Source organism: Bos grunniens, chromosome 20 (genome assembly GCF_055505025.1).
Source record: "Bos grunniens cultivar Pamir isolate PY7600 chromosome 20, Bosgru_T2T1.0, whole genome shotgun sequence".
NCBI classification, from domain to species: domain Eukaryota; kingdom Metazoa; phylum Chordata; class Mammalia; order Artiodactyla; family Bovidae; genus Bos; species Bos grunniens.
In genome coordinates this window covers 64,162,292-64,181,083 of record NC_141184.1, presented here as the reverse complement: position 1 = coordinate 64,181,083, position 18,792 = coordinate 64,162,292, and the positions used below count along the sequence as shown (strand labels likewise).

At 41.3% G+C, this 18,792-nt stretch overlaps 1 protein-coding gene across 22 annotated transcripts in view; it reads right to left on the bottom strand.

The window, feature by feature from the left end:
* ARHGEF28 (Rho guanine nucleotide exchange factor 28) overlaps nt 1-18,792 on the bottom strand; it is a 342,857-nt gene that overhangs the window by 82,054 nt on the left and 242,011 nt on the right. For 18 of the 22 annotated variants that reach the window (XR_015148969.1, XM_086362143.1, XM_086362150.1 and 15 more), the window contains 5 exons: nt 17,842-17,953; nt 12,873-12,915; nt 7,779-7,902; nt 7,299-7,431; nt 303-358 (listed from right to left, as the gene is read on the bottom strand). Coding sequence is in view for 21 of the 22 variants with exons in the window: in XM_086362143.1 (XP_086218269.1) it covers nt 303-358; nt 7,299-7,431; nt 7,779-7,902; nt 12,873-12,915; nt 17,842-17,953 (468 nt within the window). In the remaining variant the exon portion in view is untranslated. The remainder of the gene's footprint in view (nt 1-302; nt 359-7,298; nt 7,432-7,778; nt 7,903-12,872; nt 12,916-17,841; nt 17,954-18,792) is intronic. The other 4 variants (XM_086362153.1, XM_086362136.1, XM_086362139.1 and 1 more) reach the window with 1 other exon arrangement.

Sequence of the window (18,792 nt, the reverse complement as noted above, 5' to 3'; positions counted from 1 at the left end):
ATTTGAGAGTTAGTGCTCTAAACTTCATTTCCATACTCACAAGGTTTGCAATGGTAAACCAAGTAGGTCCTGACAGAAAGTCTAACCCACCCATATCATGTAATAAAAACAGAACGTTCCCTCTATTTCTACAAGTGCATAGTTAAGTGAATAAGTATACACTTTGAGCATGTGTTATCATTACAATGACCATTTTAAAAATAAATTGAGACAGTAATAGTAGATCTAAAAATATAAACAGATAACATTGAAGCAGCGAGCTACACACAAGCATGTAGTATCCACACGGGCTGACACGTTACCTTGGTACACGGAGGGGCAGCATCTTTACAGACTTTATGTACGTTTCCATTACAGTCTGGAGAAGAGAGAAAAGTGTCCATCTTACTTAAATTAATCTGCAAAGTGAAATGCATAAGGCTACATCATGCCTTTAAGGATCATTATAAAAGTAACAATCCTTGGAGATCAAGGAGATCAAACCAGTCAATCCTAAAGAAAATCAACCCTGAATATTCACTGGAAGGACTGATACTGAAGGTGAAGCTCCAATACTTTGGCCACCTGATATAAAGAGCCAACTCACTGGAAAAGACCCTGATGCTGGGAAAGACTGAGAGCAGGAGGAGAAGGGGGCGACAGAGGATGAGATGGTTGGATGGCATCACCGACTCAATGGACATGAGTTTGAGCGAGCTCCAGGAGATGGCAAAGGACAGGGAAGCCTGGTGTGCTGTAGTCCATGGGATCACAAAGAGTCAGACATGACTTAGTGACTGAACAACAACAATAAAGATAACACGTAAACATTAAAACTACTTAGAAAATTTAAAAAGGAAAGAAAACATGTTTAAACCACATTCTTGTCCCACCACTGGAGCAGAACACACTGTTAATATTTTAATTTCCTTGGAGATATTTTCCCCCTTCTGCACAGGGTCTTACTGATTACGTCAGCTGAAACTACGCGTGACACACACTTCCGTTTCTGCCTGAGAACTCATGCAGTTCTCCACACCCTTTACTCATCAGGGACCTCTTACATCTGGCAACTGCCCACTCACACACTGAGGGAAATGCCTATCAGGACGGAAAGAAAGGAAAACGCACTACAATCCTAGAAAAAAAAATGCACTGTCGGGCTCTGAGAGAATTCCTACTAATCAGAGGAAACCAAATTAAAGAGAACAGTTAGCAGCTTGCCTACGTTTTATTTCATGAAACAATGTGGCCTCACCTCACTGAAAGGCGGAAGGGAACACTTCTCCTGCCCACAGGCTAGGCTCAGAGACCTCCCTGCATGGGGACAGCTTGCTGCCAGACTGATGTCTTCCTGCCCTCTCCCCCCTCCCACTCCACCTGGCCCACCGAGACGCCCTCATCCCATCCACCCCCACCCCTACACGCTGTGTACAGACGGAGGAGCCTGTGGTTTATCAGAAACTCCACGAGACAAATCCTTCTGGAAGGGGAGACGTTCTCACTGAATTCCGTCTAAGCCACACTGGACAGCAGCTGCGGCCCCTTGAGAACTGAGCAGGACACTCAGCCCACACTCTTCCTCCCCCTGCAGGTCTTCCGAGGCATCTAGTCAACACCTCAGTGGCCAATGAGCAGAAGCCAAGCTGTCCACGAACTGGCCCTGCAGGCAATCACTGAAATGGGATACTTCCTCCTCACCCCAGAACAAGAGAATGAGACAGGAAAAACGAGAAGCTAGGAGAGACCACCAAACCAAGTTATACTGAAAATTCACAGCAAGAGGGAGCCACTGAATATTCCAAAATCCAGAAAAAAGAAGAAAAATGCAGATATGTGCCCTCCCTGAGATACACAAAACAGACCAAAGGTCATGTAGGGAATACAGGATTTGACCACAGGCCAACAGGATGAGAGGCAAACGGAACTTTGTGGGACAAGAAAGCTCTTCAAGGAAGAAAAAGAGCAAGAGTGGAACTTAAGCTAAATTGAGAAGAATCGATGTGACAAAGCATCAAAGCAGTACTATGAAATTAAACTTGAAAGATTCTCTCCAGAACGTGGAGAAAATGCAGCATATAATTATCAAACAAAAGATTTCATACAAAGATGCCAGATAACAGATCACATTTCTCCAAGGAAGAAATCAAAAAGATGAGACCAGAAGTGACAACTGACAGCTACAACTGACAAAAACTTTTATAAGGCTTAAAAAGAACCCAAAAAAGGCAAATAAAAAAGTCTTACTGTTTTCTAGGAAAAAACCATTAAATGGCACCTATTCTAATAGACACATTCTAACAATATCTGTATGATTAAAAAATTAAAAGTCCTCTTAAAGAAGTTAAAAGTTCTCAGTATAATACTAACTGCCTAGGTATAAGGGACCAGTATTGGTAAATCTGCAGAGGAAAAGGTTTGGTTGAAGAATTTATCTAGCCAGATAAAACTGGCTACTGTGTGAAACAAAGATATCACCTTAGATACACAAGATTTCAGAAAACAGGTTATTCCAATAAACTTCTTGGGAAAAAAATTATCTGAAATCCTACTGCCTATTAAAAATAGAATCAAAATTAGGAGTTTTTACTGAAGGAAAAATACAGCAAAAGTGAGCACTGACACCAAACCAGAGTACCGCATCTTCAAAGTTACCATAAGTAGAGACACAGAACTGAATACAAATAGCTAATTATTACTGAAACATAAAATTATTCCTAAAAGATGAAACACATTATAAAAATGACAATAATTAATTCAGTATACTCATAGAGGCTGGGGTGGGGAAAGAGTAACTATAAGAGAAATAAGAGTATTAAGTTATAAGCCTTCCACAGCTCCTTATTAATACTTATTATCAGTAAATATTAAAAAAGTCTACCTTGCCAAATACCTGGAGAAGATAAAAGCCAACACTATATGGTCTAAACCAGACATCAAGGAAAACAGCAAAGAACCATGAAAGATAGTGGACGTTGTAAAATTAAATGTAAATAAGGAAAAAATGCTTAATATAAAGCAAGTTCTCTCAGTTACATTATAATTACCTATAGCTAAATTAAAGACACACACCTCAAATTAACAACACAGAAATAGTTAAGAGGAATACAAACAAAAAGAAAGTCAAGAGAATATCAATTTTAGACAATGTAAAATTCTTATAAAAGGCATTTAACTGCCTTAGGGTAATTTTAAGTTTATGAAAGCTAAATTTGCAGTGAAGCTGTGATTAGTAAACTTCTGTGCATCAAATCATGTAACATCAAAATGTAAGTAGTGAAGTCCATTTATAAACAAGGAGAATTTTATAGAAATATTTGTGGAAAACTAGCAACTCAGGCTTTAATAAAGAAGAATACAGACACCACAAGATTTTGAATATTTATATTATTTGTTTTATATCATATTGTGTTTTCAAGATTAGATATAGTAATATTCACAGGCAGAACCGAATACACATCTGAAGAACCTCAGCTTAGTCCAATCAAACAGAAAAACACAGAAGTCCTCAAGTGCACATGAGTGGATGGAAGCAGCACTTCATTAAGACGAAGGTGGCGAGAGTGCCCACGATAAACCGCGAAAGCAACTGGAGAGAGGGGAAGCGAGCACAGTTTGCTCTCAAGAGCCCAGAAGCGCTGATGAGAAGCCACCAGAGCAGGAACCATGAGAAAGGAAATGGAAGAGGGACCGCATGGACTAGGAGGACAGAAAGAGGAGGAGCTAAGACTAACATGCCCAAGTTTCTAGCTGGCATCACAAACCCAGCAGGAAGAACAGCCTTCTGCAGGTGGACTGTGAGGTCGGTTTCAGACACCTTGGTCTGGGAGACAAGAAAATCTCTAGACGAAGCCCACAGATGGGATGCAATGGGGACAGTATTGTTTTATACGGTAGCTCTGCCATAATTCTCAAGCAGGGCCACAAGTTACATGGGGGCTCAGCCTCCCTAGGCAACTGGAAATATGGAAGTAGCAAGTGAGGTATAACGATGTTCATCTGGGAAGAACAGGTCTAAATACCATATTTTAGAATAAAATATGGGTGACTATACTTAGAAACAATAAAGAGAAAAGAACGAGTGCCTGAGAACCAAGTTTGGAGGGCACACAAAGTTAGGGCAAAGGAGACCATCCAGGGGATGGACAGAAGAGCAGTGTGCTCTGGAAAAGGGGACATCCTTCTGCATGGAGGGACAATAGACACGGAAACAGGAGAGAGAGCAGGGAGTCTGAGAACAGTAGCGAGGCAAGATGCTCAGAACTGACTAGAAAGTGACTCCGTGTTTCCATCCAGAAGAGGACTTCTGTTAAGCAGTAGGGACAGAGGTCAAAATCCGATCATTGAGGAAGACGTGGCAGGAACGGACACCAGAGCAGTGGGTGGAGGCAGCCCAACTTGAGGAGTTCATCTAAAAATGAGGAGAAGGCTTCCCTGGTGGTCCAGTGGTTAAGAATCACCTGCCGATGCAGGGGACATGGGTTCGATTCCCGGTTGGGGAAGATCCCACATGCTGTGGAGCAACTAAGTCTCTGAGTCACAACCACTGAACCAGCACTCTGGAGCCCGCAAGGCGCAACTGCTGAAGCCTGCTCACCCTAGAGCCTGTGCTCAGCAACAAGAGAAGTCACCACAAAAAGCAGCCTGTGCACCACAGGGAAGGGTGGCTCCCACTCATCGCAACGGGAGAAAGCCCACACCAGCAATGAAGACCCAGTGCAGCCAAATACAAATAGATCAATCAATTTTAATTTTCTTAATTAGTAAAAAAAAAATAAAAATGAGAGGACAAAAAGGTCAGAGATGTGGCTGGGGGTCAGATGAAGGGATCTGACCCTGTGAAGAAGAAAGGAGTCGCAACTGATGAAGCATGTGCCATCACGCCAGTAAACTGGCTGCTGACACGCAAGTGTGGTGAAGCGAAGTCGCTCGGTCGTGTCTGACTCTTTGCGACCCCATGGACTGTAGCCTGCCAGGCTCCTCCATCCAAGGGATTTTCCAAGCAAGAATACTGCAGTGGGTTGCTGTTTCCTTCTCCAGGAGATCTTCCCAACCCAGGGATTGAACCCGGGTCTCCTGCATTGTAGGCAGACGCTTTACCATCTAAGCCACCAGGGAAGTCATGGAGGCAAGCCATTAACAATCCACAAACAATCCTTTCCACAAACTTCTAAAAATTTAGCAAAGTAAATCACAGCTAGACTGCTTGGTGCTATTTTTTAAATGAACACACTTTATTTTTCAGAGTAGTTTTATTCTTTTTGCTTGATGCTACATCAGGTCCCATAAAAGAAAGAAATCAAGTCCCCAAGGAAAGCAACATTCAAACATGCAATGAAACTGGCATGTTAAAGACAATGTGAATGGCTACATTCACATTTTTAATCATTTTCTGGGAATTTATTGAAGAACTTTACATATAATCTTCCCCTGCTCTTCGCCTCCCTGTGTACTCCCATGCCACTTCCAAAATGTCTCCTGAATTCTGGCCACCAACAAGTACCACAAAATGTATTTCATCTGCCTGGGCCTGAATTCTCTTGCACTGAGTTATTCTTTCATTCCACAAATATTTACTAAGCCCCTACTATGCAAGGGAAATAGATGGGGAAACAATGGAAACAGTGTCAGACTTTATTTTTTTGAGCTCCAAAATCACTGCAGATGGTGACTGCACCCATGAAATTAAAAGACGCTTACTCCTTGGAAGGAAAGTGATGACCAACCTAGATAGCATATTCAAAAGCAGAGACATTACTTTGCCAACAAAGGTCCGGCTAGTCAAGGCTATGGTTTTTCCAGTGGTCATGTATGGATGTGAGAGTTGGACTGTGAAGAAGGCTGAGCGCCGAAGAATTGATGCTTTTGAACTGTGGTGTTGGAGAAGACTCTTGAGAGTCCCTTGGACTACAAGGAGATCCAACCAGTCCATTCTAAAGGAGATCAGCCCTGGGTGTTCTTTGGAAGGAATGATGCTAAAGCTGAAACTCCAGTACTTTGGCCACCTCATACGAAGAGTTGACTCACTGAAAAGACTCTGATGCTGGGAGGGATTGGGGGCAGGAGGAGAAGGGGACGACAGAGGATGAGATGGCTGGATGGCATCACTGACTCGATGGACGTGAGTCTGAGTGAACTCTGGGAGTTGGTGATGGACAGGGAGGCCTGGCGTGCTGCGATTCATGGGGTCGCAAAGAGTCAGACACGACTGAGCGACTGAACTGAACTGAACTGAACTATGCAAGCATTATTCCAGGCACTACAGACATAGCAGAGGACAAAATCAACAGACAAAAACCCATCCCTTGTAGAATTTATAATCTGGTGAAGGAGACAGATAATAAAATTGATACAGAGAACAGACAGCAAGTTAGATGATGTGAAATGCTATAGTGGGATAAGAAAGAGGAAAGGGGGACAGGAAGTAAGCCAAGCAAAGGGTGGTCAGGAAAGGCCTAACTAAGGGGTGCCATCTGAGCAGACCTGAAGGAGGTGAGGGGGCAAACCATCGGCTGACTGTGGCAAGACTTCTGCAGGCAGGGGGATATGCAGGAGAGCCCACAGGCAGGAGTGCGCCTGGAGCCTGGCATGCTGGAAGAACAGCAAAGATGCCAGAGGGACTGAACCGGAGGAGTCGGGGAGGGGCCGGGAGGAGAGACCATGGGGGCCTGGGAGCCATTGTCAGGGCTCTGGCTGTCCCAGGGGATGACAGGAAGTGTCAAGAGAATCTGGAACATGGGGATAATGCCTTGACAAACGCACTCAGACTGATGTTTTGAGAACTATACTTTCTGCAGTAAATGCACAAGGGAACCAGTTGCAAAGCCATTGAGATGGCAGATTTAGACCAAGCTGCTAACAGTGGCAGGTGTGAGAAGTGGTTGGCTCTAAATATTAATATATTTTGAAGCTAGAGCCAAGAGTAACGTTCAAGGCTTGGATGTAGGAATAATTTTGGCACAAGCATTTGGCTGGAAGGATGGGACTGCCATTAACTGAGAGGGTCAGCTTGTAGGTGGGCACAGAGGGAAGTGAGAGGAGCCCCAGGGGGACACGTAACATTTGTGACACTGCTCAGACTTCCAAGTGGAGACATCAGTAGGCAGTGAGGTATGCAAGCCTGTTTGGGGAGAGACTATCACATGTGGATGAAAAGTATGGAGTCAGCCATTACAGGTCGCTGCTTGCTAATGAAACCACATGGAGGCACAGAAACAGACGTCTGTGTGAGCGCACTGAGTGATGGCACTACCCTCAGGATGCTTATTCTCGCGGGAGGCGAAGCGGGAAGACAGCCCACGTGGGGCCCAAGAACTTACTGGAGCACTGGAATGACTCTTTCCCCAGGAGCGTTTTATCACAAACCAAACACTGCAGAACCCCAGAGAAAGTTCCAGGGACAAACTGATGTCGAGTCAGTTTCTCTTTGTCTTTGGCATCCTTGCCTTTTGTCTTCAGGTATGGCAGCAGCAGCAACGTGGAGAAAAAAAAAAGAAGAGAAAAATGCTCAGAGCCAGCCAACGTACAGAAATCATACAAAGTCTTTATGTGTCCTATCAGGAGAGGAGGGCTGCACACCAAGGGATACGATAACGCCAAAATGAAACCTCTACCAGGATGACGTGGTCTCTGTACTTCCAATGACTTGGAAAATGCCCCACATGAAATACAGAGATGTTTAAACGTGTGTGTATAAAATCTGTGGTAAGTGAATTTAAAGGGAAAGTGCAAACTATACTAATTGCTCAGAAACTGAGCCATTCATGCTTTATGGACAGTAGGCATAAAACCTTAATTACCTTTGATTTATTCCGAGGGCTGGTCATCCTATTCATGAGGAAGCTAAAAGTTCGGCTCACTTTGTATTTTTCAGATTCTGATTTGGCAGGTATGATGTATTTATCCCATTCTTCTTCCTGAATTCTACAAAAAAGAACCTGTTATCACAGCTTATAAAACTTATCAGAGGGAGCAAAAAAACCAGGAGTCATACATACATATGTGTGTGTATAGACAAATACACAGATGTATTTTACACATATATTTTTGTGTATATATATTACACATATATTTAAACATATATATTTTTTCAGCCTTTAATGGTTATTCTAAAGATAAGAATAGAAACTTTCAAAAATACATCTTATATTTACTTGAACAGGTATGTGATAAAGCAACTACCTCACAATGAATGCTAACAATTACAGAATCTAGGTGGTGGAAATAGGTATTCTAGTATATAATTCTTTCAGCTTTTCTGAATACTTTAAAAAGAATATATTAAAATATTGGAGAAATAAAGGAAATCCTAGAATCACAACTTTATTCTGAAAACATTCATCTCCCTGTTTACCATGCTAATAGAATTTTTCTAGTACCCAGAAGCCAAATAACTAATGACATGAAACTGGGACTTTATTTATTTTTGGAACAGAGATAATACTCAGAAGACACACATTTCTTTGTCCGTATAGCCTGAGAAACAGATCATCTGCCTCAGGGTTCCGTCTCTCCCACTCAGTCACGTTTTCTGCAACCTGAGATTCTCTCTGTTGGAAAGGAGAGAAGACTACAGAAACTCCCTCAAAATAAGAGGTAAGCTAAAGGTAACTGTACCCAATCTTTGAACACACCGAATATCATTTATTTTCCACTAGTCCATGGACTCACTCTTTAGGAGGAAAAAAATGGTCCCAGCTATGAAAATAAAATTTCCCTGGAACTTTATTTTCCCAGAACTGTGTCTGATCTTCTGATATTTCTAATCTTATCACAGAGAGAGAAAGCATGAATATATTAAAGATCAAGCAGATAACATTTCTGCAGACTATTTCCATAATAAACATTTCATAACCAATGTCTCTCTATCCCCCTCAGACTTCCCATTTGTCAGTGTTGGTGGCTAATACATTCATCTCTGGGAAATACTTCTCAAAAGCAAGCATGCTATAGATATGCATGAAATGTAAAATGACAACTTTCTAGGACTTCAACTTTTCCTATCTAATCAAAGACTAAATTATTTCTAAGGTTCTTTCTCACACTTAAATATAACATGTAATTACCTGGTACACATTAAAGAAAACTAAGTTATTTGACCTTTCTATTAGACTTGAGAATTCATATCTATGAATGCATTTAAAATAAATAAGGAATACTTCAGAGCTACCTCTCGGTCCTGCAGGACAGTGTATGTCCTGCCATCAAAATCCTGCAGTTAGTGAAACTGGGTTTGCTACTTACAGAAAATAGTTTAAAAGATAAACAGAAATGAAAGTGTCTTACAACTACTCAGAATAACACGAGGAACCCAGGCCCTCTTTTTTTCCTTCTACTTTCACAGCCACCCTCTCAGATAACCCACTGCTTAATATATCCATAAATTTCTATACCCCTTGTGTTTTAAGCATTCTGCTTTGCAAAACTCTTGGAATAACATGGAATGGAGAAAAAAGTACATTTGAAAGCTGAAAAGAAATCCTCTCTGGAACACCTTTTGGGACACCATCAAGAGCCATCCAGTATCTAAGAGAAGAACAATATGGGAGGAGATCTAACTCTTGGAACTAAAGAATGATAGGTCAGCTCAGTTCAGTTGCTCAGTCGTCTCCAACTCTTTGCGACCCCATGAATCGCAGCACGCCAGCCTCCCTGTCCATCACCAACTCCTGGAGTTCACTCAGACTCACGTCCATCGAGTCAGTGATGCCATCCAGCCATCTCATCCTCTGTCGTCCCCTTCTCCTCCTGCCCCCAATCCCTCCCAGCATCAGAGTCTTTTCCAATGAATCAACTCTTCGCATGAGGTGGCCAAAGTATTAGAGTTCCAGCTTTAGCATCATTCCTTCCAAAGAACACCCAGAGCTGATCTCCTTTAGAATGGACTGGTTGGATCTCCTTGCAGTCCAAGGGACTCTCAAGAGTCTTCTCCAACACTACAGTTCAAAAGCATCAATTCTTTGGCACTCAGCTTTCTTCACAGTCCAACTCTCACATCCATACATGACCACAGGAAAAACCATAGCCTTGACTAGACGGACCTTTGTTGGCAAAGTAATGTCTCTGCTTTTAAATATGCTATCTAGGTTGGTCATAACTTTCCTTCCAAGGAGTAAGTGTCTTTTAATTTCATGGCTGCAGTCACCATCTGCAGTGATTTTGGAGCCTAGAAAAATAAAGTCTGACACTGTTTCCACTGTTTCCCCATCTATTTCCCATGAAGTGATGGGACCAGATGCTATGATCTTCGTTTTCTGAATGTTGAGCTTTAAGCCAACTTTTTCACTCTCCTCTTTCACTTTCATCAAGAGGCTTTTTAATTCCTCTTCACTTTCTGCCATAAGGGTGGTGTCATCTGCATATCTGAGGTTATTGATATTTCTCCCAGCAGTCTTGATTCCAGCTTGTGCTTCATCCAGCCCAGCATTTCTCATGATGTACTCTGCATATAAGTTAAATATGCAGGGTGACAATATACAGCCTTGACGTACTCCTTTTCCTATTTGGAACCAGTCTGTTGTTCCATGTCCAGTTCTAACTGTTGCTTCCTGACCTGCATACAGATTTCTCAAGAGGCAGGTCAGGTGGTCTGGTATTCCCATCTCTTTCAGAATTTTCCACAGTTTATTGTGATCCACACAGTCAAAGGCTTTGGCGTAGTCAATATGCTAACCTATTTGTTTTTTTCAGAACCTGGCATCTAAGTGTTTAAAAAGCTCCAGTTTTCCAAACTGAAAATTGACAGAGTTGAGACTTCAACTTTGAACACTCAGATCAGTTTTTTTTTTTAAATAAAAGGTAGTAGATCCATCAGATTTAAGATGGATGGTGGCAATAAAATAACTGAGTCATACCACATAATCCTAAGGACTTGGGATAGATGAAGTGTCTGCTCCTACAGGAATGAGCCTGCAAGGTCCAAAATGAGCCCCCCGCCCCGGCTCCTTTTACCTGGCTGAACTCTTTTCCAGAAACTAAGTGATCAAAATAAATAAGGCAAATAAAGAAGGCAAACCCTCAAGTAAATATCTATAACATGACCAAAGCAAAGCATTAGGGTCTAGGCAGGTATCATACTGGCGTAACCAACAAGCTATCAGGAATACAGTGGGTGAGGTGAAAGATCGACTCTACTGGATACACCAGGCGATAGGGCTAAGAAAGGTGGATGCTTTCGGGATGTAGACCAGAGACAGACCAAAGAATGGGGGGCGGGGACCAGGAATGAGGAATATGAGAGAAAGAGATGATCCCTATACATTCCATCCAAGCTAACACTTTTTGTTGTTGTTCAAGCCCTTTTACTTTTTATTTTTAAATTCTAAATTCATTTATTTTTTAATTGGAGGATAATTGCCTTACAGAATTGTGTTGGTCTCTGCCAAATATCAACATGAATCAGCCATAGGTATACATGCGTCCCCTCTGTCTTGAACCTCCCTCCCCATCCCACCCCTCTAGGTTGTTAACAGAACTCTGATTTGAGTTCCCTGAGTCATACAGCAAATTCCCATTGGCAATCTATTTTACATACGATTATGTAAGTTTCCATGTTACTCTCTCCATACATCCCACCTTCTCCTTCCTCCCTACTGCCCCATGTCCATGAGTCTGTTCTCTGCCTGTGTCTCCATTCAAGCTAACACATTTTATAAGTCAGTACTTAACTGATTCTGACATTGGCTCACTCAGTCTTAAATTCCTCTCCTGATGGAAAATATTTTTGATTTAAAAAATAAATCTTTACAATCAGTCAAATAACCCCAGCCTACTTCTTCAATTGTTAAAAAGATGGCAAGGAGAAGACTGCTAATCAAAATGATGACCAGGATGATGAACAAATTCCAGAAGTAGTCAGTAAATAATTTAAGTAAGTCATAAATGTAAAGCATCTAAAATGGTGCCAGGCACATGAAAACACCCAACAACAGTCATTGCTCTCTACTGTCATCACTGTCATTGTCCTGATGCCATCCTCGTTGGCCTATGCTTAAGTGGCATTCTAAGTCTGTCTCTGTTTCAAAATTTCTATTCTGGTTTCCAAAAAATAGAAAGGAACAAAAGGAGATTTCTTTTTCTTCTTCATACTTACAGTCCAAGATGTAAAGCAAAATAGTCCATTCTGATCTACATAGTAAAAGATCTCAGAGTTTGAGCATTAATAGCACCCAAATTAAAACGATTTTCTTCCTTCTCATATGGTCTCTCAAAGTCAAACATTTGTGCCATGTCTGACATAACCCCAAGGCTGTTTCACAGTGTGACTCCTAACAGTTAGTTTCTCAAGACCCACAGAACACAGTGGTCCAGTTTGCTGGCTCATTGGCTGCCCAAGGTTAACTCCAAGGACAGTTTTACCTTCTAGAGGAAAGAGCAGCTTAGGGCGTACAGCTTTCAAATCTGCATATTAATCACAAAGTTGATAATGTTCAAAGCGTTTTCTGTATCATTTATTCTTTGTTTCAAACATAACACTTCTAAACAAGACTCCATGATGACAGCAGCAGGGATGTTAGACCCTTTCTGTAGCTGGCACCAGGGCCTGTTATCACGCAGCAGTCTTCCTGTTGTGGAGGACAGACCTTGTGAGAACCTGATGCCTTTCTAAAGCAGGTGGTCTCACACTGCTCCCCACTGTCCTGTGCTTGGAAGTGTTTGGCTTTGAAAATAACCCCAGCCTACTCTGTCCCCAGTCCTGAGCCCTGCTCATCCAGGGACTGAACGGAGCAGCGGGCACACGTACACCCACGCAGATCACAAAGGGAGCAAAGCCTCAAGCAGGCTCTTTATGCAAAACCTCTCACAAACTACTGAACAGGTACCGAAAACAATGGCTAAACATTTCCAAAGATGGATCAAACAGTGCCTCAGGAAATCTGAAAGAGTTAAAATACCTTTGTTCTCTCGGTGGCTCCGGCAAGCTGTAAGCTCTTTGCTCTACAAGACACAGAACAATAAAATGAAAACGAAGGCAGACGAATGAGCAGTCATGTGTTAGTCTGAAGTGCACACAATGTACTCAACTCTACGTTATCATTATACATACCACCAGTTAACAAATAACAAGAAAACAAGTTATTCTGTGTAACTAGGGCACTGCTCCAGATATCTTTATCACTTTCCCTAATTTGGAGAAAATGGAGAGGAGGCCAAAACATGGCAACATTTAATGATTTTATGAACTAAGTTAAGGCACTGGCACCCCACTCCAGTACTCTTGCCTGGAAAATCCCATGGATGGAGGAGCCTGGTAGGCTGCAGCCCTTGGGGTCGCTCAGAGTCGGACACAACTGAGCGACTTCACTTTCACTTTTCACTTTCATGCATTGGAGAAGGAAATGGCAACCCACTCCAGTGTTCTTGCCTGGAGAATCCCAGGGACGGGGGAGCCTGGTGGGCTGCCGTCTATGGGGTCGCACAGAGTCGGACACGACTGAAGTGACTTAGCAGCAGCAGCAGCAGCAAGGGGCAGCAGACATTTTCAGAAGGGTGGAAAACCAGTTCGACCTTTCTCAGTATCTCTCACTAGGGCTTCATCTCCTATTCTTTTTTTTAACTTTTTATTTTATATTGGAACACACCAATTAACAATGTTGTGATAGTTCAGGTAGACAGCCACGGGACTCAGCCATACACATACATATCCATTCTCCCCCAGATTTCCCTCCTATCCCTTCATTCCTTATTCTTACCACTCGTTTCCCAACATAATACAGAATCAATAAATATCTTAGTGGCTTTTTTGCAAAGCTTAGAAGAGTCTTGCAAGCTAGCCTAGGGAGAGTCCGTTTTAATACACCTGTAATGCCTTCACAGAGCAGTCAGTTTGGAGATGTGCTTTGCAGCTTATGGCAAGGGGAGAGTCCCTCCCCCACTGGGCTTGGGGGTGGGAGAGTAGAAAGGGGGGATTCCTGCAAGCAGCTTAGCACCAGCTTGTTTGCCCAGCTGGAGTATCTACTACAGGGATGGAGCAGAGACACGGACATATACAGAGAGAGAGACTGAAGGAGGGGCGGCCGCTGTGGAGCGCAACATTCACACAGCAGGGACAGGCCCTTTACTGTCACAGTCCAGGAGAGTGAAGAGGCACAGCGAGGTTGCAAAGGGAAATGGACCAGATGGACATGGAGGAAAACTAAGAAAAACATGTCCTCTGAAATGTGGAATTTCAATGCTGAACCCAAGACTATCTTGTAGGTAGTAGAAAACCCACAATGAAGAATCTGAAGACTTTTTTATTTTCTTCCCATTAAATATTCTGCAAATTATGTCATGGGCAGAAAGCATTATTCTTATTGTACACAGACTGAGATGTCAGGAGAATAAGCCATTTAGCCAAAATAATCAAGCTAATAAAGTAACAGAATCAGACCCAGGCAACTGGACAAAGTCTAACAGGATTCCATCCATCAGAGCACAACAATGTTCAAAAGTACATTCACTTCACTCCACAGATTCTTAAATGTAGAGCGCTGGGATGCTGTAATCGTCATTTCAACATGGAGAACATTCCTTTTGACCTAAACCCATGAACTACCAAAGGGAATTATAGTGAATTTTCTTTCATGTATAAAGCATTACATAGTAAAGTTGCCACCATTGCACTCTGGGCTCAAAAAAACAGAACCAAAAAAAAGCACGAGAAATTATCATAAGTAACCCTTTGGAAATGATAAGGAAGACAGAACATTACAAATAAGTATAAAAAAGACTGAAAGACCATCCTATCTTTGTGTATCTATATTACAGCTCATGTACAGGAGTTTTCCACTGAGGAAAAAGAAACTTGGACTCTGCTCAAATAGAAAAAAATTCAGAGGGACTCAGAACTCATTGACGGAGGATGTATAAGAACACACATGTCAATTTACCCCTGATTAAGCAGGCAACAGCACCCCACTCCAGTGCTCTCGCCTGGAAAATCCCATGGACGGGGGCGAGAGTCAGATACGACTGAGCGACTTCACTTTCTCTTTTCACTTTCATACATTGGAGAAGGAAATGGCAACCCACTCCAGTGTTCTTGCCTGGAGAATCCCAGGGATGGGGGAGCCTGGTGGGCTGCCGTCTATGGGGTCGCACAGAGTCGGACACGACTGAAGCGACTTAGCAGCAGCAGCAAGCAGACTGAACAATGAAACATTAGAACACATCTTTGAAGCAGTCAAGCTTTCACACATGTGCTGTGATCATACACACACACACACACACACACACACGTTAAAATTATTTCTTTTTTCCTTAAGAGTTAATTTACTCTTCGCAGTCCTATGATTTTGACTGACCTAAATGTTATCAACCCAAATGTTTGCTACCATAGAAGAATATTCATTGGAATCTTTGTACATTTAGTGTGTAACCTCAACCTAAATTGCCTGTTTGTAATTCTTACCTCTGGGGAGTATCAAACTTCATTCAACTGCCCTATTTTTAAATATACTGTCTAAAGACAAGCTTTTATTCACAGAAAAAAAACAGGGAATTAATTTCAGTTTCTTATTCTTTCTAATTCAAATGCAAAGATTTACGGAATGTATGTAAAGCAAAAATACCCTTCCTTATTCATTAAAGAACTCATAAATCAGGGCTCCTTCCCTTACAAACTTCAATTTTTCCCTCAGTCATCTGAGATTTCAAACATCATAACTGTCAGAATTTAACAATCAGAGATACTAGAGACAAAAAGCCAAAGGTACCATTTTGCACACTGCACAGAAAACTTAAGTGTTTTCCAAATAGTTATAGCACAAAGTTAATTCGCCATCTCTAAGACTATTAGTGAAAAGGTATCCAAGCTGCCATTAAAAGGAATCCCAACCTAAGCTAAGGTCAGGGGGACCTGGAGATCCTAGACAGACTTATGGTATTAAAAAAAAAAATCCAGGGCAAATTCAATCCATCGTCTACTCCTGTCCCCTCAAGGTAGTTGTATCCTTGTTTTTCTTAGTCCTTTCTCTCCATCTTTCATTCTAAAAATCAAAACTGACACTTGTATCAGTGTTGTTTTCTCTTCTTCCAAAAAGACATCCCAGGAGGAAAAAGGGGAAAAAAAATGCCTTGCAGCGCTTGTTTTGTGATTTATGCATTTTGTCCAGTATATTCATTCAGCAAATACTGACTGAAGCCATTCATGAGTCACTGTTTTAGAATGGCAAGTCCAAGCACAAGGATTATGCTTTCAATATTGCTCCACACAGCATAAAAATGCAAAATAATGGCAATATAACAAAGCAAGAATAAGAAAAAAGGAAAGAAAAAAGGAGTAAAATATGTTCTATTTTAAATATTCCAAATATTGAGAATACTTAAGTACATCTCTTGCTTTCTGAGTCCTCTAAGACTCTTAAGGATAGCTAATAGACCAAAAAAAGGCATTATCTGATACACTGACAAAAAATTTGTAATAATACTATATACTACAGACTGACATCAATACTTCCCAATAACACCTTTAAATGTAATTATTACGTAATACACTATGAACAGAAAGTATTAAATAATCACACTCCAGAATTCAGCTAACAATTGGGATAGTAGCTAAGAGAGACTATAAGGGCAGCTCTGAGTTGCCCACAACTATTCTACTTATTTATCTGAATTCACTTTTGAAAATTTATCAAGCTACATGCTTATAATATGTACTTCTTTCTGTAGGTATCAGTTCAGTTCAGTTCAGTTCAGTCACTCAGTCATGGCTGACTTTTTGCAACCCCATGGACTGCAGCACGCCAGGCCTCCCTGTCTATCACCAGCTCCCAGAGCTTGATCAAACTCATGTCCATCAAGTCGGTGATGCCATCCAACCATCTCATCCTCTGTCGTCCCCTTCTCCTCCCACCTTCAATCTTTCCCAGCATCAGGGTCTTTTCCAGTGACTCAGTTCTTCACATCAGGTGGCCAAAGTATTGGAGTTTCAGCTTCAGGATCAGTCCTTCCAATTGAATATTAAGGACTGATTTCCTTTAGGATTGACTGGTTTGATCTCCTTTCACTCCAAGGGACTCTCAAGAGTCTTCTCCAACACCACAGTTCAAAAGCATCAATTCTCTGTGCTGCTAAGTCACTTCAGTCGTGTCCGACTCTGTGTGACCCCATAGACGGCAGCCCACCAGGATGCCCCGTCCCTGGGATTCTCCAGGCAAGAACACTGAAGTGGATTGCCATTTCCTTCTCCAAGGCATGAAAGTGAAAAGTGAAAGGGAAGTCATTCAGTCGTGTCCGACTCTTCGAGACCCCATGGAATGCAGCCCACCAGGCTCCTCCGTCCGTGGGATTTGCCAGGCAAGAGTACTGGAGTGGGGTGCCATTGCCTTCTCCAACAATTCTCTGTAGGTATGCTGTATTCTAATTAAAATTTGATTGTATAAAAGTTTATCTATTATTGTTTACATGGGTCACAAAAAATACTGTTTGAGATATACCTATTTGTGTTTCAAGTATGTTCTTTTAACTTGCTAAAGTTCCTTATTAAATAAAGAAATGAAGATAATCTATTTTGCAATGCTTTGCCTCTGGGGAGTTGGGTTATTTCATCACTAATTTACTTAAATAAAATTCTCTAAAGTTCTCACAATAAGGAACCTAGAATAAATTCTAGTTTACACTGCCCTTGAGGAAAACATTTTATTAAAAAAAATAAGGCAGCAGAGAGGTGTGTACATATTTGTGATTTCATCAAAATAAAATTTATGCTTTATGTGATATCCAGTGAGCTGAGGGTTTTGCTAAGAGTAGAAAACTCAATAGTGAAAATGAAATTTAGAATACTTGCCTGCTCCTCTTATATGTTTTATGTACTTTTACTAACTGAAAATCCACTCTGGAAAAGAATGCTTTCACAGCCAAATGGTAAATAATGCTTACCTTCAATTGAATTACACACTGTAAAATCACGCATCAATCGAGTTTTTCCTAAAGAAATTTTGGGTGATGAGCAGGAATACGAACGTGAACGGATTCCAGAAAACAATGATTCCTAAAAGAAATCATAACAAAGCTTTTAAAAAAATTCCACAGAAGATTTGAAAGTATGCACTCATTATCAACGTTACTAAATCAGGACCTTTACAAAAACGATTCAACTTGAATATTTCTGATGTAATCTTATTAATGATTTGTTTCTGTTTGTCTCTCACTCACAACTCTAAAACATGCTATTGTTTTCTGAATGCTCAAATAAACTTGAGCTCCGGGAATAGTTCCTATATACTTTATACAAGTATATAGGATATACTTAGGATACAAGTATAACATTCTAACCATGTTGGTTAAAAGTGAAAAATTAAGTACATAATTTTCTCTGCATATTCAACAAGTCTGACTTTTTTTGACCTGAGTTGTCATTTATTTTTATAATTTTAAACTGTAGCCTTTAAGCAAAATTCCGTATGAACTAAGATCTATATACATAACAATTATTAGAAGGTAAAGAAACAGTCACCTAAAATTATGTTCTTAAAAGTTCCTAATGGCTATTTCCTGAGGGTGTCCCTGGTAGCTCATATGGCAAAGAATCTGCCTACAATTCAGGAAACCAGGGTTTGATCCCTGGGTTGGGAAGATCCCCTGGAGAAGAGAATGGCTGCCCACTCCAGTATTCTTGCCTGGAGAATTCCACAGACAGAGGAGCCTGGTGGGCTACAGTCCATGAGATCACAGAGTCGGGCATGACTGAGTGACTGACACACAAAGGCTATTTGTAATATTAGCTGCAGCCTCCAAAAAAGAATGCATCAGAGCATTATACAAATCCTTCTAGTCTTTGCTCATCTTTCAACAGATCTTCCATCCAGTACTTCCTGGGATTTTGTTTGA